We start from the raw sequence: 22,560 nt of genomic DNA, 5'->3' as shown, positions 1-22,560 counted from the left end.
AAATGCATACAGAAGTGGAGAGTATAGGCGCTTCATTGAACCGAAATACAAGTCAAAAATCTCAACACAGTTCTACTAACTCCTCGTAACAAGCCCCACGCAAAATGTTGTATGTAGGGATTTGAATCATAGAGCTGAAGGAAACTGTAGGCAAGAGATGGCCTGTTCACCTTTCTGCAGCTGAGGTTAGATTGTTTGCATGTGGTTGTGTACTGTAGGTTACTGAATCGTAAAAACGAAAGGGACTTCTTAAATGAGAACCCTGAGACTGGTTCTGGTACTCACATTTGAATGACAAGTAATGTAATCTTGATTATTCAAATCAATTCTGTTTTATGAGAACGGAATTGGAATTGGAAAAAAAAAAAAAACCTTCTGATGAAGTAACTTCAGTATTTCCACGTATCAGTGGTTCAAAGGAAAAATAGTAAAATCTCTCTTTACAAAAGAGAAGTCTTTCTTCCCAGTTTTCAACAAATAATCATGGTTCTTCACTTTCTCCTTCAGCTTTACAACAGGGAGAGACTAAAAACAATCTTGTTATGAGGAATAAGGGCAATGAATTGCTCTTGAAGTACAGGGATCTTTGTCTCTTATTCAAAGCCAGCTGTGAAAGTATCATAGTCTCTGATATCATCTTCTCTTTTCTTTACTTTCAGGCCTTTTTCACAGAAAAGTATCTTGAAGAACATCCTGAAGACCAAGATAAAATTGAACTGCTTAAGCAATTAATTGCTTTACAGGTATCATATTGTGAAAGATGGGAAAGATGTGTGTGAGTGCAGCTGTTTTTGTTTTTCCAGCATTATTGTTTTGGAGGAGAGACTGTAGATAAATGCTATAAGAACAAGTCTTGGTATGTGTACAGGATTTTTTTATTTTAAGGAGAACTGTCTATTGTAAAATTGTGGTCTAGAATATTCTGCTTACCTTGTGTTGCTCTGAACTGTTACTGTGGAATATTTGTCAGTGTGGCATAGATTTTTTTCCTTATGAGTCTAACAAAGTATCTATTACCTTTTCTATGAAATCATCAGATCTAATATTTTGTCACTCTGACCATTGAAAGTTGTCTATTCTCACCTGCACAGAAGTGGAAAAAATGTCCTGTTTTTTTAATGCAAATTCCATCCATGCAGATTATTTACCAGTTTTTGTATATTTCCATACAACAGAGGCAAATTGAAGCTATTTCACAGTCATATTGCTTTGCAGGCCAAGGGAGCGATATTCTAACATTTTACATGCTGTGTATACCAAAACAGAATGTAGAATCTGTATTCTGCTGTATATAGAAAGACACATAGGTATGGGTGGGGAAAGAGTTCATATTTCTTTGTAGTACACATACAGAGTTCAGATAGACAGGCACATTACTATAGTGCACAAGTTATGAGTCAGTAACTGAGCTTCAGTACTGTATGACTGCTTTTCTCCTCTGCAAACTTAAAACACATTGATTTTAAATCCCTTAATTGCATATGAGATGTGTTAATTGGTGTAGAAAATTCTCTCCGGTAGCAGGAGAGCTGATTGGTCCTTTCAGAGCAAAAGTTTTGCTGCTCCTTTCAGATGCCGTTGTTGGCAGAAGGGATTAGGATCCATGGGGAGAAGCTGACTGAACAGCTGAAGCCTCTACACGAGAGACTGACCACCTGCTTCAAAGAGCTGAAGAAGAAGGTGGAGAAGCAATATGGTGTAATAACTTTGGTAAATATATCTTGTTGTCTAGTATTTTGCCTTAAAAGAACACACTCAAATACTCCTGTCCTCTTCCAGCTTGTAAGTTAGTGATACCTGATTTATCCTAAGTGTGTTTGTCTGCAGCCACCCTCCCTCACTGAAAGGAAACCGAGCAGGTCAGGCTCTGTCGTGTTGCCCTACATAATGTCTTCCACACTGAGACGGCTCTCTGTGACATCTGTGGCCTCTTCTGTGGTCTCTACATCTTCCACATCATCTGACAGCACTTCTTCCAGACCGGGTTCAGACGGGTAAGTAGTCAGCTTTTAAAGGTGATTTGCAAGAATGGGGATATGCTTTTGCCACAATGGGTTATTTTATGATATTCTCAAAAGATGAGGCTTCTCAATATAACTAGTCACTTTTAAAATGAAGAATTTTTCCATAAAAATAGTAATACCTATGCCTTTAGAGAGCTTTAAATGGAGTTCAAATTATTCTGTTTTACAGACAGGGATTTTGAGGCATACATAGGGATAGATCTGGGAATTAAACCCAGATACTGAGAAGGGATGTAGACAGTGTATTTCAGATGTACACTATTTCTATTCCCCTGGGATCCTGGAAAACAGAGGAGTAAGATTACTGTCATGTGATATAGTTCAATGCGGTCTGCAAAGAGATGTATAGCTATATGGTACTAGTTCCACCCTCTTGTTTGCAGCTGCTTACATGGCATTAAAAGGAAGTTGCATACATGAAACACTTCCTGCAATTACTTCTGTGCATCTACTTTATATCTGTCATTGCCAAGGAGTCTAGACGACTTGTTCAAGGTAACACAGTGGACTGAGTGGCATAGTTCAGCATAAAATGCTGATCTTACTCCCTCTGCAAGTAGATTGTGCTTTGTCCTGTACATAAAACATAATACCCAAAATTGCTTGAGTAACTTAAGAGCAAAAATTTTGCTGAAAATTCCGTTGTCCTAATTCAAGTTTTCCTCAATAACCTCTTACACACAATAAAAGATCACAGCCTTTTCACAGATAATGCGTGAAATGACTTGAGTGGACTAATGCTTCTTGTTTTTTCACTTTTTTGGTGTGGGCTGCAGATCTATTCTGGAGCCTCTCTTGGAGAGAAGGACATCAACAGCTTCCAGAACTGAGGAACTGCCCATCAAAGAAGATGGTGATAACCGGATTAACAAATTCAAGCGGAAGGACTGGAGTATTAGCAAGTCTCAGGTTATCGTGGAGAAGGAGCCAGAAATCGAACTGACTTCGAAAATGGTAAAAATCGTAGTAATAAAATCCACAGCAGGAGATTTTAGTGTTTCCTTTGCTTTCAGGCATGCTTGCCATTGGGAACTGCATTAAATACTGGGAGGAGTTCAAATACCAGAAGCATTGGTCATTTGAGTAGTTGCTTGCTTTTTTTATTTGGAAAACTTGTGTCACAGACTGAACTGCAATTTGACTTAAAGTACAGATTTGAAGCATGAGGCACTGATGTTTCATCTAGGTGCTCAGTAATTGTTCTGTTTGTGTTGGAGCAAGCAGATAGTGCTTGCCCACTCAAAATCCAGCTGGCAAGCCAGATGCTCAACTGCTATCAGTCAGCATCACTGCACAAATCAAATGTACTACCAGGTGAAGATCAGTTTGAGAGATCTGGGAGTTGGAAAAGGATAGTCTGGCAGTTAGGTCACCAGCTTGGACTTTGGAAAACTCGTTGTCTAAGTTTGTACACTGCTACAAACCGCCTGCATGAGTATTTACTCTTTGAGCAAATCATTTGCAAAAGAGGAATAAAAGAGACTCTCCATCCTGACCGTGTTGTAACAGGGAGTATATTGGAGACTGTTAGGCATTCAGGTTGACAGTGGGGTCCAGGTAATCACTTAATATGAATAGATAAGTTTCAGCCCAGAAGTAGAATTGCATGACCTTGGAGTATTATCCTGACTGATGCTACAACTACATTACACTGTCAGAGAGTACCTGAGAATTAGGCATCGGAGTATTTAAGCTGGTGGCTCAGTAATACTAATTTGACCTAACATACTCTGTGTAAATAATTAATAGTTCTTTCATTTCTCTTTTCGTCTCCAGCTCTCACAGAGCTGAATCTGGCAGGAATGGGTTACATTCCTATAGATTCAGGAATTCTCATCAAATCTGAGTGATGCTGCCAGCACTTGGAGGCTTCAGAATATTTCTAAAGAGGGGAACTGTGGCTCTAGAATCCATTTGATATTGGCAGGCTTTCGAACCAAGAAGACCGTCTCAGCTGTAAATATTAATGATTCAGGATACCTGGCCCTCTGCCTTTGAAGTGCTGCTGTTGGATTAAATGGGTTTAACCCACAAACTGTGATGTCAGCTGCTGATCACTTTATTAAGTAAAACTAGTGGGAAAATATCTGGAAGAAAGCCCACTTGTATCAGTCAGTTTCCTAGGACAGTAAGACATGTCTGTCCGAGATTTGCATTGCAGCAGAGAGCTGAGTGATGCAAAACAGAACACCCGCCCTTTTTCTCCCCCAATATCTCTGAGGGCAAATTGCATGCGTGATCTGCTTACTGAAGCATATGAGCAGTTAAGGGTTATATTCATGCTGAAGAACATCGTGAAGCACACGGAAAACTCTTTTTTATAGCTGGTCTGTTCCATAGCTGTATGGTGCAGCACAGAAATTAGGCAGACTAATATTATGCAGCACTTGACTAAGTTTCTTGGAAGCTAGAAAGCCAGAGGGAACCAAGGGCTTGCTGTATGTCCAACAGCTTTGGTATTTATGTTTTATATTTGTTGTATAGCAACGTGTTATCCCTTCTGTGCAGTGAGAAATACTCCATTGCTCAATGATGGAGATAGAGAATTAATGTCTAAAAGAGTCCGTTGACTTTAATTACATATGCGAGCATGACAGCTGTCTCTGTAAAGTAATATTTAAATGAACCAAAATATTTCATATAGTGCACTCTTGGGACCATATTCAGGTGGTCTCTCTGATTAGTACTTCCTTTTGGCTACCTCCAAATCTTCAGGCATGACCTGTCAGTAGGGGACCCTGCGCACAGGGATTGAGGTGGAATTTAGACTGTGAATAAAGCTGCTGATGGCTGTTAAATTACTGACATGTTTAACTAATAGGAAGAAAGTTTGCTGATTGAAGGGAAGCTGAATACTGCAGTCTCCACATACAGCAAGCTGGCCAATGCACCATCCATCACTACAGACAGTTAAGACCAAGCAAATTTATGGCAGGTTGTCCATATGAGGACCTCTGTACAAATGTCCCATGGGTGACGATTGCACTGTGTCAGGATGACTAACAACAGTACCCCATGGTATCTCAGCAGAGTAAAATGTGTATCATTATGCCCATCTGACAGACTTCCCCCCCACACACACACTTTCTCCCCTTCTTGGAATATTTTCTCTCAAGTTTGTTTACAGGTCTGCTGGTCAAGTAAAAACATTCTCTAGCCTCACCTCCTTCTCTGACCTCTTCCCTTCTTAGTTAATAGACTGAGGTGGTTCAAAACAAGATTGCTATTGCTACCCTGTTAGTAAGGTCCCACAGAAAACTGGATGTGTCATAGCACTCTTTATGCCTTTTGACATGGCTCAACCAGCTCTGTGGTTGCAGTTTTTGTTTCACCTGAATGCACCTGAATGCATCTTTCTTGTACATGGCTCTTCTGGAGCATGTTGATGCCTTTCTGACAGGTCCAGTTATTTGATACGTGTGCAGCAACCTTGCTGACTTCTAAAGGTTTTGTTTACTCTGTGTTTCAACCAGGGCATGTCAGGAAAAGTGCAGAGGCCAAAGAGTCTTCAATTAGGAGACAACAGACTGACTTTGCTTCAGAGTTCTTCACTCCAGCAATCAACGCCACTCAGCCCACCACCCATCACTCCCAAAACCCCAAGAACCCACAGTAAGTCCTGTAGCACGGTAATTGTCACTTCCTTCAGAGCAGTATCTGTGATAGTAGGAATCACCATTTGCTGAGGTAACCTCACTTTGGGAAGTTGGGGATGGAGGAAACAACTACTCTGAAGTAGCTTACTGAAAGCAACCCCAGGCTGTTAATGTTTTTGTAGAAACCTTTGTTATGTAACATTACTTGGAAGTGTTATCAAAGGGGCTAATATCATACTTGTGACTTACATACCACTTCTTGAAATGAGAAAATCAGATGAACTTCAGATAACATTTTATCTTTTCAATTTCTGCTTTGCTTTTTTTCCTGTATTGACTTGTGGGAAGGAATATTAAATCTCAAGGTGAGCATCGTGTAATTGATGTAGACGTTTTTAAAAACCTGTTGCTCTGGAAATGGAGTCAGATGGCCCAACAGCATGTGTTCTGTTTGTAAAACCGGTTTCTAATCTCAGATACCATAAATGGTGAATACCTCTAGTGAATTCACTGAATAGAAGGCGAATTGCTTCAATCCAGCATGGTGGTTTCGTTTCAGACCAAGTCTCTGGCTAGATTTTCTAGGCAAGCCTTGAAGGCTTTCATGTTCATTAATGAATAACTCCCAGCTCCATCATGTGGCAAAATGTTTTAGGAGGAGACATTCCTATGCTGCTGGAAATTCAGCTAATAAGAGCTGTTACTCATGAAAGAGAAAGAATTTATCTTGAAGAATTAGCAAAACAAATAATTTGTTGAATACCTTCCTTGCATATCCAGTAGGCTCTGTAGTTAACTCTGATGCAACATGCAAATATATGTGCAAGGTAAAAACACAAGAACAGTGTCACACCTGAAGACTTCCTTGCTATTCTTGCTGTTGTATTTCTTACTCTACTGCTTTTTTCTTTTTTAAGGGACAGAAGTTAATATGTAGAATCTGACTCTTTCCTCTTACATGGATATAAATCAGAACAAGTCAACTCTAGATAATGAAATCAACTAGCATAAAACTGGTAGAAGAGAATTAAAACAAAAAAAAATTTTGAGGGGGAGGAACACAAACAAATGCAGGAACAGTATGTGAAAAAAAGATCTGTGAAAGGAGTAGAAACTTCACTCTTTCACTTAGCAAGTGGTTTGAATTGCTATTAATAGCAGGACAGCTCCCCAGGAATTCTTCTGAAGTTTGGATACTTACTTACCCTGTCAACCGGAGTTAAAATCAAAGTGAATACTCAGGTTGAGGCCTGGGCTGAAAGAAAAACCCCTTAAACATTCCAGATGTGATAATGGATTCAGTTTTCTCTTCTCTCAGGCATACATTTTTCATATGAGCTTAGATTCATTTTATGGAGATAGAACTCTTCTGGGTATTCTGAATTTAAGGGAGATACAACTGTGATTCTGCTTTGACATCTGTTCAAGTTTAACTACTAAGACAGATCTGTTAGCAGACTTAAAGTGCAAAATATTAAATGATTCTCCCTTAAAATTACATGTGGCCAATTCCATTTTCCACTCCTCTTCAGCTTTCTCTGCCTTAACTACCTTTTTCTATTGTTGCTTATAGGTTTTCCCTCATTGCAAGCTGATGGATTGGTAACTGCTAGCTTCCAGAGCGCGCCACCCCCACCTCCGCCCAAAAGCAAACCCTATGAGAATAGCAACTCAAGGAATTCAGTGGAGGTAAGGTAATGAGAGCTGACATATTTTGGGAAACCAGCATTTGAGAGAGAGGCACCAGTGGAATTTTCCAAGCTGCTTCTAGGGTGGTGCTACTTGAAATTTGTCTTATCATTTTACCGGTTCACTCCCTGAAACCACAAAAGAATAAGAAGTTTTTCACTTAGAGAAGGCTATCAAGTGTAGTCCCTTTTTTCAGAGAAAGGGTTGTGTGGTTCTTGGTTAGGCAAACTCTCTGATTAAAATATATAGAAATATAGAAAACAAAAACCAGCACAGTGACTGAAGAGTTTAAAAACCATGATCAACATGTAAAATATCACAGTAATCTGTTACTGAAAAAAGAAGAAGGAAGAGGAATTCCCGCATGTTCAAAAGTGTTAAATGCTTGTCTCCAGTTCTGAGTCCTCAGGTCAGACGAGTCTGATTTTCGAAGAGTGCATAGCATCAGTCATTTAAAATCGATAACCTGTATTACATCACCATCTTAGCCATAGTCTTTTTCTCAGTTTCATGAAGTCAGTTACCTTCTAGGACCATCGTGTTGCTGCTTTCTGTGTTGTATCACTGGAGTGTCCCGTACTCTTACAGGATTCCAAATGGTTTGCAGTTCTTAACATGCAAATACCCTGGTTATGTGTCAGAATCATTTCCTCTGCCCCTGAAGTGCAGGTGCTTATGATATGAAACTGTAATTGCTTACTAGTGCACAGCAACAGAAAGCATACTTTTGGAACTATGAAAAGGATGGATATCTTCCCCAGTCAAATTTGTAAAGGGGATTTACGGAGTAGCATAATAAAGTGAACTGGAATTTGACCAAAAATAGTGAATTCAAAGAATGGTCAGACTTTACATCCATTACAAAAGATGTTACCTTTGCCAACACTGGAAAGCACCAAAACAATTGACTGTTTACTTCTGATAGAGATAACACCCTGCATAAAGCCCTGAAACACAGGATAAATGTGAGATTTTCTACTCGAACCTTCACCTGGTCAGAATTGACTGAGCTTCTGAAAAGGGGCGGTACAGTGATTGTAGGTGGTGCGAATGCAGGAAATACGCCAGCTCGAGGAATGCTGTGGGAGTTGCTGGTTCAAGAGGATTAATAAAGATACTCCTTCCCTCGAGTCTTGTAAGAAAACTAATTACTAACATGCTCTGGCTCACAATATTGAGTTTGGCTTGCAGCCAAATGGAACAAACTCTATTGGCTATAAAGAGAAACTGTAAAATTATTTTCTGAAGGTCTTGGGCACTCTTTTTTGAGTCGAATTCCTCCTTTAGTTAAAATAGTCCTGAAATCTTGGCAGTTTTAAGTTTTAGACCAAGCAGGCGGTAAGCCACCTAAGCCTCTTGTTCGCCTGGCCTTTCACATATCGCTTGTTTACAAGATGCCTCTTGAAGCAGGAAAAGGGAAAACTTGGAAGAAGCTACTAATGCAGTTTCCTTCAAGAACAAGGAACACCCTACAAGCCCCTGTCTTGGGCAGGAGGGGGATGTGGAGTTAGTTGCAGCATTCTGATTTGGTAACATTTTACATCCTTTTGGTCCTTACTTGATGCAACTCGCTGGAAAATCAAGCCATCAAGATAAAAATAGTTGAACCTTAAAATGCTGAGGGCAAGTGGGTTTATTTCAGTATTATTAATAAACAGAAGATGGGACAGAAGAGCAAAAGACTTTGACTCAGACTGCAGATCAGAAGCAGAAAGCATCCCAGACTCCCATTCTAGCAACTAAAGCATATCTGCTTCTGTTATCTCCTGGGGATGTGTGTGTTTGTCCCCTTATTGATTGCATGTAGTACTGAGAGGTTGAATTCAAGGATCTGGTCCTGAAAGAAACATCGAGAAGTATAAAACCTTTTGGATTTCTTCTGCTTAGGAAAGCAGAATGCCTTAACTGCCTGGTCATGGTTTATTTTTCTGCGTATTTTTGTTTTATTTTCTCAGGTTGCCCCACCACTGCCCAGCAGACGTGAAGCCAAGCCTCCCCCTCCACCCCCAAAAACCAGAAAACCCAGTGTCCTCTCTTCAGAGCAAGGATTGCAGTGAAGATCATCACTTGCTTGCAAAACGGCAAATGCCTGGAGTGAAATGGCTGCTTTCCTTTTACTGACATGCTGGGACTCTCCAACCCTAAAGACTAGTGATCTCTCCTCCCATTCCGTTCACTTCCCTTGGAGTTTTTCCTGGAAAATACCAAAGGAAGCTACTACTGGAACTGTATTCCCAACCTCTGATTTACCTTCCTAATACTGAGACACTAATCACATGGGGGGAGAAGTTGCACTACTAAAATTGCTGTCTTTCCTAGTCATATCTGTCCTGGGGTTTTTCTCCAGTGCAATTTCATCAGCTCATTCCTAATGTAAATCTGTCACGGTAGTGATTTGCTTCAGCGTTTGAACTAAGGTAAGCCACGCCATTACGATATGCTTCCTACGGTATTTTCACATAGGTTTATTACAGCCATACAGTTGCTCTAAGGCACTGATCCCTCCTCCTGTCCCTGAAAGTGTAGCGAAACCCTGATTTGCATGAAGTGAAACAGATTGCAGCTGTTGCTGGTTGTAAAATGTCAGGTCTTGAGATGTCAGGTGCCAGCGTATGATGTGCAGTCTCTTAAGATTCTCAATTGCAGGCAGAGACCTGAGCATTGTTAGCAGAGTAAGAAGTCTCTTTTCTTCTAGTCATCCTATGTATTTAAGGTAAAGACAGACGTTCTGCCTTACAACATCTCTGCTCCAGTAGTGGTGGCTGCTCACTCCTGAGAGTTTAGGTTCACCAGTACTTTGTCATAATTTCACTGCTGGTTCTGTCTTTAACACCTACAAAGTTGATATTCTTTCCAGAGTTATGTTACCTGATTGGCTTCTCTACACATCTGGGACATCTGGTACCATATGTCATCTTTGTGAGTTTTTTTTAATAGGGTGTAAAAAGTTGCTTCTCTCCTGTGAATATACTAGAATTGGTAGAAGTTGCATTGATACCAGCACTGTATTGGTATCAACAACTTCAAGGATGGAGTGCATGTAAAGCTAGGTATACATCTTGACCTCAGAAACCAAGTTTGATAACTACTGTAACCTATGCTTTGGCTGGCCAGGTCCATACAAACAAACAAAAACAATCCTCACTCTCTTCCCCACCCCTCACCCATTTGTTGCAGTTCTTGCACTTTGTGTTTTATAGCCTCCCTTGATCTATTTTTTTTAACAACCACTAGACTTTAAGGAGTCATTTAGATCTGGGAGGCATGTGAAAGACTTGACAATTAACCATGAAGTTTACTGTTGCTTGGATTACTCCAGCTTGCTGCAGCTTTTCCTTGGAGGATGGGATAGTTATGCTGTTTTTAAGTATGTTATTAATCAAATTCCTCTTTTATTTATTCCCCGCTCTGTCTGGATGTGAGCATCATTCTTTCCATTTGTCTAGAGAAAAAAATGACATGGTCTTGATTTTTTAAATGTTTTTAAATTCGTGTGTCTTTTTTTAATGTTTTTAAATTCATATGATCCATTATAGAAAAAGCTGTTGCAAACAATTAGAGTAGCCTTTCCTCACAATTGTACAGTGATTGAAAATTCAGCACAGGTATCATCCTTTTTTCTGGATCAGATGGGCCTTATACTCATTCAGCACTCCTCCATGCCTGAGTTGCCAAAACAGGACATCATCATTTATGATTAATACCCCTAAAATTGGCAGATCCATTCTGCACCTTGCAGACATCTTTTCAGCTACCTGTTTCAGAGTTCAGGCAGCACTGCTTAGTTAGAACCGCTGCTCTGCTGGGGTGGGGACTGGCTGTTCTGCAGCAGGCTTACAGATGGTTTGTGCAGCACTTAAGCCAGAAGCAAGTTCAGTTTAAAATTCTTTCTTGCAAAATGAATTTTTACTCTACTCTGTAAGACTTAGATCACTCCAAGTATAGTTACAGCAGCTTTTTTTTGCTGTGCTGAGCAGACATTGCTAACCTGCCTATTTCAGAATTAATGCATTGAAGAACTGTCCTCCTCCTTTATTTTTAAACTATGTAATTAAAACTTTCTTTATGTATCTCCCGGAAGTTGCAGCTGCCAGTTGATGCCCCATATGCTACCAGCTGAAAAGCCAGTGAGGTTCTGAGGGTTCTTTTTTCTTTTGATCTGTAAGAATTATTCTTGTGACCTTCAGCCAGAATATTTCATCATGCCATTCTGCCTATGCAAATAGCCTATTTAGAAACATAGCTTTTTTAGTTGCTGCTGTTGATTTTTTTTTTTTTCTTTTTTTCCCCCAGGGAAGGGAAAAAATCACTCAGTTGCTATTGTTCCCTTTCACCATGAGTCCATGGAAACATGAAAGAGTTTGCCTGCAAAGTCCAGATCCAAACTATTTTGGAAGTTCAGAGTTTCTTAAAACTCATCATAAAGAAGAATGAGCTGGGGAGTTTGGGTCTAATTTTATATCCAAACCCATGCAAAATTTGGGATATTTGGATGCAGTTTGTGGCCCATTTCTTGACCGTCAGTGTTACTGAAGATTCTATCATGGGCCATCTCTTCCAAGAAATGATTTTGCTTATTAACCATAACTGTCATTTAGTGTCTGATTAGCTGGAATAGGCTGTGGAGGCAAATTAAAAACTCTGCTGAAAATGTAGCTTATAGTAATAAATACATATACTTTTCTTTTACAGGTTACTACACCATAAGGTTGAGTCACTTATGTGACTCAAAATTGATTTCATTACCTTACTGAAAAACTGAAGTTCTTTAGATCTAGCTAAGGTCTTTTTCAATAAAGCCATTTTCAAAAGACAAAACCCTCAAGAAAACTGAATCTTAGGTTTTTTTCTTCAGACTGAAGTGATTCTGTCTTTTGTCTTGTATGTTCCTCTGGCTTCTGTGCAACTCCAGCTGAAGAAACTTGCAGAAACTGTATTTATTTTGCTACCCATATGGCTTTGTGAAGAGATTGCATTCATTAAAGAGTCATATCAGATTCACATCACAAAACAGGTTGGAGATGTTTCGGAAGTTGCGCTGCAGTCACAACACATATATCTACAGCCATGCCTGCTGTAGTGCACCTACAGCTGTCTTCTGGGTTGTTGCCTTCTCGGGGGAATCTTCGAAACCTTTCTGGAGGACTTGACCATATTTCACCCCCACTCTCTGTGGTGCATTGTAGGACTTGTCAGCTCCTCACTGTGTTCTTGGACATAGACATTGTGTGACTTGAAAACCACTGGGTTTTCTTTTCTTTCCTTTTTTGTCCACTTCTTCCTCTTCTTGTAACCTACATCTTCCTTCTGCCACCGATGCACACCCTTGAACTGAAGGATCCTCTCAAACTCTTCACTTGAACAAGAACTTTTTGTCTTCAGTGCAAATTTTGCTTAAGGCAGAATGGCAGGATGTAATCTGAAGAAATGTATATGTTCACATCACCTACTGTTAATTCACTCCCTTTCTCCATTCTACATCTGTCAGTTACCTCATTCTTACATGCCTTTCCTCTTCAGAGCGGATTTGCCTCTTTAACTCTTTCAGTAAGTCAGCAGAAGCAAAGGAGACTGTGCAGGAATCCCAGCTAATGGTTTGTCTACTGTAGGGATCAGGTTTGGGTATTTTAGTTCCAGGTAACTTTTGTGGAGTCTTATTTCCCTGCCTTTCTCATCTGCTTTAATAACTTTAATTCTTAAAGGTACCTTGTGTGCTTGCTACATGTTTTTCCTAGAGCAGGGAACTGGCCTGAGCCAAAAGACTTCACTGCAATGAGTCTGACCTCGGGAAGGATTTTTCAGCTGATCTTTAATGATCCTTAACATAATGCGCTTGAAGTTTGAGGAGATTTGGTTCTGACTGCTTTTTTGAGTCCATTGCTGGTAATTTTCCTATGATTTTTTTCTTCCCTTTTTTTCCCCTGTTATTTGCTATCATTATAGACTAGATTTATGGACATAGTACTTAGTATGTAAGTGGTTAATTATCCTGCCCTTGCCCCTACCCCTGGATCATGCAGCTGCCAGTCATCAGGAATGTTAACAGTTGCTCTCTCTCCTGTGTGCTGTTCCTAGGTGCTAATATCTGAGCTAGCAAGATGCCCGAGTCACCTAGAGAGTCGGGGGAGCAAGTAGGGCTGTTGTTTTAACCCATCCTAGTGTGGGCAGAACTTTAGGAAGCTCCAGTACTTTGTGTAATTTGAGCAGCCCCTGATACAGGCCTCTCATTTGTATTTTGATCTTTGGCTTTTACTTCAGAGCCAGGCTCCTTAAAAAGCGGTGAAGATGTTATCTTACTGTGTGCTCTGCCTTGCAATTGCACTCTCTCACCGTAGAGTTTTTCTTGGTTTGCTGTCTGCACAGTTCAGGCTCTTCTTCAGCTGGCCCGACAACAAAGGCAGCAAGGAGACTGTTGTAGCTGAGACTTCACCCTTGTTAGAAGGAAAGCAACAACTGTTTGATGCCTAAAGAGCAGAGGGCGAGGAGGAGACTTCCTCTCTCAAGATGTTTTGGGCATTTTCACTGGGTAGATTCTCTATGCCAGAAAGGGACTTAAAAGTTGGGGGGATTTGTTGGTGGTGATGAAGGGTCATGTTCTCAGTTGATACAAGTCACCATAGCTTCCCTAGAGGTAAAAGCTGAAATTTCTGTGCTGTGCCTAAATGATTTAGAAGCTTTCTGCCAATTTTGGAAGAGAAAGTATTGTCTTCTAAGTGGCAAATTTTTAAAAGCAGCTGGGCATTTAAGTGTGTGAATAAGCATGGGGCCTCACTGATTCTAGTGAAGTGGAAATAAGTGCCCAGATTCTTGTGAAAAATCCCACCAGGCCTCTCTCTCTCTCTCTTTTTTTTTTTTTTTTTTTTCCTTTTAAAGTATTGAGATTTTTAGTGATCAGTTTTATTTTTTTGCTACAGTACCTACCTGATTTAAGTTCTGAGATTAAATTGCAGAGATGATCTTTTGGAAATGTCATCTAATATCCTTTAAACTGTAGGGCTAAAAATGGGGGTAGGGGGAGGAACAGTCCATAATGATGTCATTTCTGCATACCAGAAATGAAAGCAACAGCAGCATTTTTACCAAGTTCGTGGTTATGAATAAAACAAATCTGGAAGTTAAATACTCAGTCTGCAGAGAAGACAGAATCTAATCCCATTTCATAGCCATGCTGTTCAAAGCTAGTGCTAAATTTCAAGTCTTAGAGGATTTTTCTTTCTTTTGAGAAATATGCTCAACACTTGTTTTCTGGAGCTTTTAATTAAAATTTGTCATGCTGTGATAAGTTCCTTTAAAAACGTTACAGGCTCTAATCCACATCAGGGGAAGAGAGAAGCAGACAGCTTTCTGTTTCAGTGGATTATTGGATTAGGAAAGGACACTGATTCCAGTGAGAACTACTCTGTGATCTGCAGTGCCAGAAAATACAGCAGTGTTTATGTAGCAGTTGTTGAGAATCTTCATCTAATAACCTTCACACTATGCAGCCCAGTGTATGTTCCACAGTAAGTGATTAACAAGTTAGACTCATAGTGATAATGGCTCAGATTTTCTCTCCTTATTTATTTTATATAATTGTAAATGAAAATATTAAGATGTATGTAATTTAACTGCATTTTTTCTAGTAAAAACATTCCTGACCATTACTGCTTCCCTTCTTCAACTTTTTTTTAATTAAAAGCTTCTCTATTTTATATTTACTATTGTAGACCAAATTATCTAGTGGACCAGGGTGAGTTTTTCCTAGGACTGCATCAGAAACAAAAATTTATAAATATATATGGTTCCATTGATGACTTTTCAAAAGTGCATGAGATTCACCTAATTCTGCTCCTCTTAACATTCCTATTAATGCTTGCAATGTATATTTAACTGCTTCTGACTCTAATGTATGTTTCCTAATTGGAGCAGTTAGGTTTACTAGTATGTGCTCTGGAAAATCTGCCCCCAGTTGATAAAGTCAGGTCATGCTAGTATCTGTGCCTGCATATCACAGTCTTTGAGGGGTGCTTTCCAGAATGGCAGTATGGAAAATCAAGTCTGGTAAGCATCCCTAGAATGGTGTGCATCTGCACTGTAGCAGGTACTTAAAGGATTCACAGCTGCTTGGAAAGAGAGGAGCTTTAAAAAAAAAAAAAAAAAAAAAAAAAAAAAAAAAAAAAGTGACCAAAACTTGTTTATATGGCATTCGTCTGTCTGTTCTGATCTAAGGCTGTCATTGAAAACACTGAATGTGCATGCCTGCATACTTTGAAACTGTTTTTCAGAAACAAGGTCTCCAGTTTGTGTTTTATACAGAGGTAAAGGCCTTCAGCACTTCTGAAATTCAGTCCTAATATGTGTCGTATTAATTGATGTAGTCTTTGCACTGTTGGCATTGTAAAGGTTTAATGCTGTGAGGCTTGGGACATGTCTGTCTTGAATTCAGGAATATATGGATGTTGTCTAACATGCTATTGTGAATGTTTTGAGATCCTGGATGCGATGGTTTAGTTATAAAAACCCACCTCGACAGACTGCACATACCTTCTTTTCCTCTCTCTTCCTTTATTCCTCTGCAGTTGAAACAGCAAAAAATACGGCTTTTAAACTGGCTCTGAAGAAAGAGTAGGAGGTAAGATTTGGAAAGGGAGTCTGCATCGCTCTGGGTAAATGACATATGTTTCACTAAGACTGTAAAGCAAGGTGTATAAATTTTTGTGATTTTTAAAATGTATTAACTTTTGTAAAGTTTGTAAATACGTTTTTAAAATAAATGTAGTTTTTGAATGAACCAGCAAAAAAAGACCAGTTAAAAATGTTCTTCATACATTCATGGATTACTGAAGTGCAAGTGGAATTACATTCGGAAGTAAGTTTATCTTTGATTTTTAACGAACTTGTGTTACCATTGTACACAGAGACTCTGAGATCAGACAGTGCCTCTGTCCAGGCGTTGTCCATACACATGAAACAAAAACGATCAGGTCTGAGTTTTCCTTGCAGGCCATGACACAGATGTTGTTATGCTGCTGAGTTCCTGCCACTGCACTAGAATGTGTTCTCTTTTACCTATAAGCTAGTATTCCACACAACAATATATTCCACAATTTACATGTAATTTCAGAATATTTATTCACATAATGCAATCTAAACAGAGGTCATCTTAGGAGGAATTGTTTTTAACATTGCTTTCAAATTTTACCCCGAGTTCATTGTTCCATTTGACTTTGGTTTAAATCTTCTTCCGGCTAGCTTCTCCTTCAATCAGACTTGCCTGTAAACACACATTATATACTTTGTTTAGAAGGAAAAAAGTTACTTTGATGATGGAATTTTAAAGCCTTATCAGATACTGAAATGTTCATGTTATATTCTTGATTGGAAGGAGGATTAGAATGACATAAAACTGACCTGACATGATCTCCGTGCCACCTGCCTGTGGATCTGAATATACTGTAATATAACTGACATTTATAATAGCCCTTTTCATCCCAAAGTGCCTGACCAACTTTACATCTGTTAATGGGCCTGCCACTGCAGCAGTTCTTGGAGTACAACCCAACAGCTGTTGAAGAGTACATTGTGACAGCAGTTTCGGACAAGAAGTATGAGCTTATACAAAGCGTCAGTATGTAAAATGTCTGTGAGCTCAGCAGTTGACTAGGATATTGGAGACAAGAAAGCTATGCTTGCAGAAGTGTTAGAGGGTTATTAGAGAGCGAGACAGTTGCCCTGTTACCATTCTGTGGCAAACCTTAGTGCTGTTAGAAGGGAAAACATGTTCTTCTATCACATCCTACTGGATCTGGAATTTTTGTTTACATTATTGTTTCTGAGTTGATAGGTGGAGGTGTTTTGGATAGAATGCTCCCTGAATATGCTTTTTCCTTCTGTGTCTTAGCTAGGTGTATCTTTATTTGCACACGCTATTAGCTTCTCCAGGAAATGATGAAGATAAGTTGAAAAGTTTTTTCCATGGGGTGGACCATTTCCTGGCACTTCCCCTCTCATTGCATAACGTTCCTGTAGTAACTCCAGTAAACACTGGAAAAGCTGCATCTGGAAAAGATTTAATTTATTTTCAGTGTCCTTAAGCTGTTAAAAACAAGGAGAAGGCCACATGATTTAGAATATGCTGCAGGAATAAGAGATGAAAAATAAATCTTAAACCTCTGAATCAAACATTTTTTACACTTGCTGTGCACAATTACCAGCAATTTCTAACCAGCAAACCTAAACATCCAATTGAGGAGCCTTCAGCTCTGCAAAGGAAAGCCAAGTTTCCCTGAGCGAGCAAGAAATATCAAAGTTTCTGACATTTTTTTTCTGGTATCTCTTCCCTGCCTAATACAGTCCCTTGCAATAAAAAAAGATGTGTAAACATCTTAAGTTTACTGTTGTTGGCTCTTCATACTGCAGTAGTGGTATTGGAAGCCAGAGGTACAGATGAATGGCCCATTATGATATGTTCAGTACAAATGTTTAAAGATATCTTAAGAAAAGGTGTGTGTGGGGGGGGGGGTTTAGGCAATTTGTGCATGAAAATCCAATTGAGGTTAAACTCTTCAGTCTGCTTTAGCATGGTTGAATTTATGGGCCTTTGTTCAGACCAGCCTTTCCTCAGTGAAAGGCAAGAGTATATAGTTGTTTGTTTTGTTTTCTTTTGTTTTTTACTTCAAAAATGATGTAGAGATGGTTTAGTGTCTCAATTTTAGGAGCAGCTCAGAATCGCTTCCCAGAAAGTAGTGAGCAATCTGCCCTAGTTAAGGTGTTGCTATATTAATTAAAGAGCACATTTTTGCTCAACAGTGGGGATTTTTTGGCAGTTAGTCTGTACACAGTCTCTGCTGTCATTGCCTTGCGGCATCTAATGGAAAATACATTTCCCAGTCTAGGGACCTTGGGAGCAGCAGCTTCCATATGGCCTGATCCTTCAGCAGGCAAAGTGTGCCTTTGAAGTTAAGCATCTGTGAATGCTGCAAATTTGGAATGAAGGTAGAAGGTATTTCACGCCTTTTTTTTTTGGTTTGTTTGTTTTTAATGTGGGTGGGTAATGACATTACTAGAATGGGAGCATCAAGAATAATGCAGTCCTGTTCTTGGACTGTGATTCTGAGGTACTTGATAATAACGTAGACAATAAAGGCAGAGTCAGTATTGCCACATATGAACAAAACTTAGATGCCTTTTCTTTGTTCTCCACCCCTTTTTCTCCCCCCTCCCTACCCTTTCCCAGCCTGAGACAGTCCCTTAATTTTCCCATAGTGCTAAACAAACATGTTTCTTACCAGGGCTCCCTTCAGATCACTAAACCTGGAATGCTGATAGGGGCCTGGGCATTCAGTCTTCTGCATTTCCTCCAGTTTTTCCATTTTGTTTTCAATCTGAATTGGGAAAGGATATAGCCTTCATGAAAGGAGATTCTTCTTCTAAGGCAAGTACACCCTCATTACAGATGAAGATGAAACTGCTCCACTTCGCAATTTAAATTCACCTCTTCCCAACTGCTATTACTGTTTTACAGTAAATTTAAAATTATGATGTAGGAACTGCTGTTTTGAGGGACTACAGATGAAGCAATGAAGTATTAGAAAGCATGGGAAAAACAGTGGTGGATGGAGCCTTTCACATCTGCCTTATGACTTGAATACTTCATCTGAGTGGTTACTATTTAATTAGCTACCACATGACAGCTGTTCATTGCCACATTCACACTGAAGTGGATGAACATTGTCATAAAACAGCCACTCAGAATATTGGCTGAAAATATGGAGATGGTGAATTCGAGTTTAATTTGAAATTAAAACTTCCATCTTGCTCTTAGAGCAGGCTGCCCAAGCTATCTGTGTGTAGTAGCCAGCACAGATCTCATCAAATGTCATCTTTCCCTAAACTACATCATTCAGCTTTCCAATTAATAAAGTGTGTGTATATAATACATACACATACAGCAAAGCCTATTTTATCTCTGATACTGTCCTGGTTGTCTTGCTTGTATCCTGTACATATAAGGTATCCTAGTTAGAAGGACAAGGTTGCTTTAAAATCCAGAACTTACCTCTTGGAAAGATTCTACCAGATTTTCGGCATTCCTTTTCCCTCCTGGTTGTAGGCCATAAGACCAGTGTTGAGCCAAGCAGATTTCCACAGCTGCGATAAGCAGGACGACACTGATAAAGATCTTTCTGGACTTCTCCATTCTGTGAGAGAGCAAAACACCTTTCCTATCACACTGGCATTATAGGTCAGTTTTTATCTTACAGAATCATAAAAATGTTGCATTTCTGGAGTGACTCTTCAGTTCTGATCTTTTGCATTCCAGTGGTATTATGCCAACATGTGAACCACAGCTGGATTTTGAGCCCCTCAGACTGTGATTAGCCCATTATCAAGAAACTTATATCTGAAAAAATTGGATGGAGCTCTAAATTAGTTTTTTTTAATACCCTTTCAGAATTTTAGGAGGTCTGGGACCTCAAAGGCTTAGTGAAAGCCCCTGCTGATATTTGACATATATGTTCAGCTTAGCCAGTTCTAATGTCACCACTCTTTATAAAGTGCTCTTTGCATTCTCTTCCAATTCAAGTTACTTCTAATGCCAGCATCTGTAAGGACTGAATAAGTAAAATGGGATGTGGTATGTTGTTCAAGCACATTACCTGCTTGATGAAAGAAGCTGCAGAATGGCTCCGGCTCCTCCTGTTTGGAAAATGTCCTGCATGATGTTCTTGTCATCTCCCTTTTTATATACAACCACCTCAACACCAAACCTTTCACAGCAGGTAACTTAATCTAATTCTATCTTATGGACTGCAATTTTCTTCTTAAAATTGCTGTAATGCAGCAGAAGTAAAGCACATAATTGGAACACCCCTGATGTAGCTGTTACATTCAGCTCTTTTCTCTGAAGTCCATAAAGATAGCAGCTGACCTAGCTGACTGCTGTTGCCCCACGGAAAACACACAAACTTTCTTTTCAATGGTTTCTAATTTGTTAAATTAAAAAAGGTAAGTCTGAATTTGTTGACAGAGACTTACAGCAGTTGAAGCAGATGAGGAATTCATTTTATTCTCTCTCTGTCAGGCCTGAAGGAAACACAGAGTCCTTTAGGACATAAACAAGAGCCTAAGCTTGCACAAGTGCACGGAACATTTTGCATGCCCCATTGAAAGTCCAGCCCTTAAATGTTTTTAAAGTGCCTTCATAGTCTTTGATCTATAAACTGGAAAGTGGTGTTAGGTGAATCTAATAGACAAGTAGAGGAGATTGTAAACATGCTGGTGAAGGGATCTTCTCTTTGTTATGTTATGATGGGGCCTCTTTCATGAACAGGACTCCCAGGCACTAACATTTTATATATCTGTAATATGATATGTGGATACATATATAAGCATTTTTGGAGCTCTGCATTCTGAGAGTTTATGCACTGCAGGGTTTTTTAGAGAGGTTGGTAGCCACTTGTATTGAGTTAAACTCAGTAACTTTGACTACAGAAATCTGATTTTTTTTTTTTTTTTTAATCCTTCTGGCAGCTGTTTTGACTTGCTATGCACCATTTTATGTGCAGTTGAATATATCATTACATAATGTATGATAATACACAAATGCGTCATGTTTAGTAGTCTTTTAACATCTTCCCTGATGGGGTCCCCCCCATGACCTCTTTTAAATTAATGGATTAAAGAATAAGTAAGTAATTTAAGGAGGATTAAGTGACTCTAGCAAGAAGTAATTCTTCCTGCGTTAATGCAACATCACAGCAAGACTAGCCAACATTTAACTTCAGCTGATAAAACTGATCAAGCTGTGAAAATAGTTTGTTTCTGTTGGAGAAATGTTAGTTCAAGGTAGGCAATCGCTTTAGAAGGGAGAATTTGCTGCGATAGTGTTTTAAGGCTACTTACTTCCCTGATCAGCCTGCCAAAGATTAAGGTTATTTAAAGGTAAATAAGTAGAAGATTTTGCTCGTCTTGAGGGATAGGGGTCCTGGTTATCCCAGTACTTGCACCTGTTATTAACCCACCATGTTAAGGTACATCTACTGACAGCCTATGCTTAACATCTCTCAACAGCTAAGTCTCTGCACAGGATTCTGTTGTAGCTACAGAGCTGACCTGCAGAAGCACATCAAAAAGGGCAGGATGAACTGCACTCGTTAGTGAGTGTTCCTGTGTCTTCTCTTAGACTGTAGACTGCAGTCACAAATTATATAAAGAAACTGGAAGGTTAAGAAAAAAAGATAGCCTTTTTTGTGTTATTACTTGCATGGCATAGCAGCCCACAAATACTTTTACAGCCCTGCATAATGGAAACCAACTAGCTGTACACAGATTTTGGTACAGGCAGAGTCCGAATGGGTGTCTGATCTAAGGTCTGAGAGTGTTTCAGTCTGGGCTTGTCAGACAGGTGCCAGCTTTATGCTGTCAAAAAAATTTAAGTGCAAAGCTGGGTTTAGAGTATGACCTCTCTTTACTTTTCAGAGACTTGAAAATATGGTTGAGGTAGACTTTTCAGATGAGTTCAGACCTTCAAATGCACTAGATTCTTCTGTTTCAGGCAATTGTAATGCCTACCACTGCAGTTAGGTACCTAAATGGAAGCCTAAGAGCTGTTTGGAAAATCTGGGTTTGTGGTTTTCAGTTCCAAGAGTCAAGACCTCTCTTCCATCAGAAGTGCTGGAAAGGCCTATCCCAACATACTGAGTCATGCTCATGTCTTTTAGAGAGCATTCCTAACCCAGAAGTGCACTGTACTTGAGATACTGCAGTAAGAACTAGATTTTTCCCAATTTTGTTCTCAGGGTGATTTCTAGCATCTTTGTAGATTTGCTGAATTTGTATTGTCATGGCAGTGCTGCTGAGTTTATTAGGCTGAAATCATAAGTACCTCAGAGAGCAAAGCTGAGCAAAGGGTGTTTTTTTGTTTTTTTTTTTCCTTCTTACTGCTTTAGCACTTCCTTATTTAGTGCAGTAAGACATAGTCAAGATTACTGCTTTGTAGCTACTTGTGCTATGTGATGATGATCTTTAATGTGGAAGGAGTGCTTCAAATAGGCATGTGCACTGTGTAAATTGTGCTTAATGACTTCTGATTTCAAAAATTTATTAAGCAAGTATGATGGGTGGGGACAAAGCAAATCTGAAAAGTGCTGCAGATGAATGAGAAGTCAAAACACCATAAAAGATGTCATGTTAAAGTTCTGGAACTGAATGAATCAGAAACATCGCAGCAATTGCCACAACACAAGGTATGTTTACTTATTTTTCTGACA

The 22,560-nt window shown here is 39.4% G+C and overlaps 2 protein-coding genes across 3 annotated transcripts in view; one reads left to right on the top strand and one right to left on the bottom strand.

The window, feature by feature from the left end:
- The window catches only part of DOCK5 (dedicator of cytokinesis 5), a 114,340-nt gene extending 98,261 nt beyond the window's left edge, over positions 1 to 16,079 (top strand). For both annotated transcript variants that reach the window (XM_026122323.2, XM_026122324.2), the window contains exons 46-52: positions 660 to 743; positions 1,573 to 1,710; positions 1,828 to 1,994; positions 2,801 to 2,978; positions 5,498 to 5,636; positions 7,194 to 7,309; positions 9,265 to 16,079. In XM_026122323.2, coding sequence (XP_025978108.2) covers positions 660 to 743; positions 1,573 to 1,710; positions 1,828 to 1,994; positions 2,801 to 2,978; positions 5,498 to 5,636; positions 7,194 to 7,309; positions 9,265 to 9,366 — 924 coding nt within the window. In that variant the 3' untranslated portion in view covers positions 9,367 to 16,079. The remainder of the gene's footprint in view (positions 1 to 659; positions 744 to 1,572; positions 1,711 to 1,827; positions 1,995 to 2,800; positions 2,979 to 5,497; positions 5,637 to 7,193; positions 7,310 to 9,264) is intronic.
- Positions 16,080 to 16,403: 324 nt separating this feature from the next.
- On the bottom strand, positions 16,404 to 19,487 carry GNRH1 (gonadotropin releasing hormone 1). The gene is made up of 3 exons (XM_026122388.2): positions 19,347 to 19,487; positions 18,577 to 18,672; positions 16,404 to 16,562 (listed from the first exon to the last, which is right to left on the bottom strand). The coding sequence occupies exons 1-3, from the start codon at positions 19,485 to 19,487 to the stop codon at positions 16,521 to 16,523; spliced, it is 279 nt and encodes a 92-aa protein (XP_025978173.1). The 3' UTR covers positions 16,404 to 16,520.
- Positions 19,488 to 22,560: the final 3,073 nt, after the last annotated feature.

The sequence above is a fragment of the Dromaius novaehollandiae genome, chromosome 26, assembly GCF_036370855.1.
Source record: "Dromaius novaehollandiae isolate bDroNov1 chromosome 26, bDroNov1.hap1, whole genome shotgun sequence".
Classification (NCBI taxonomy): domain Eukaryota; kingdom Metazoa; phylum Chordata; class Aves; order Casuariiformes; family Dromaiidae; genus Dromaius; species Dromaius novaehollandiae.
The sequence above is the reverse complement of the archived record's forward strand: the minus strand, read 5'-3'. Positions and strand labels throughout refer to the sequence as shown.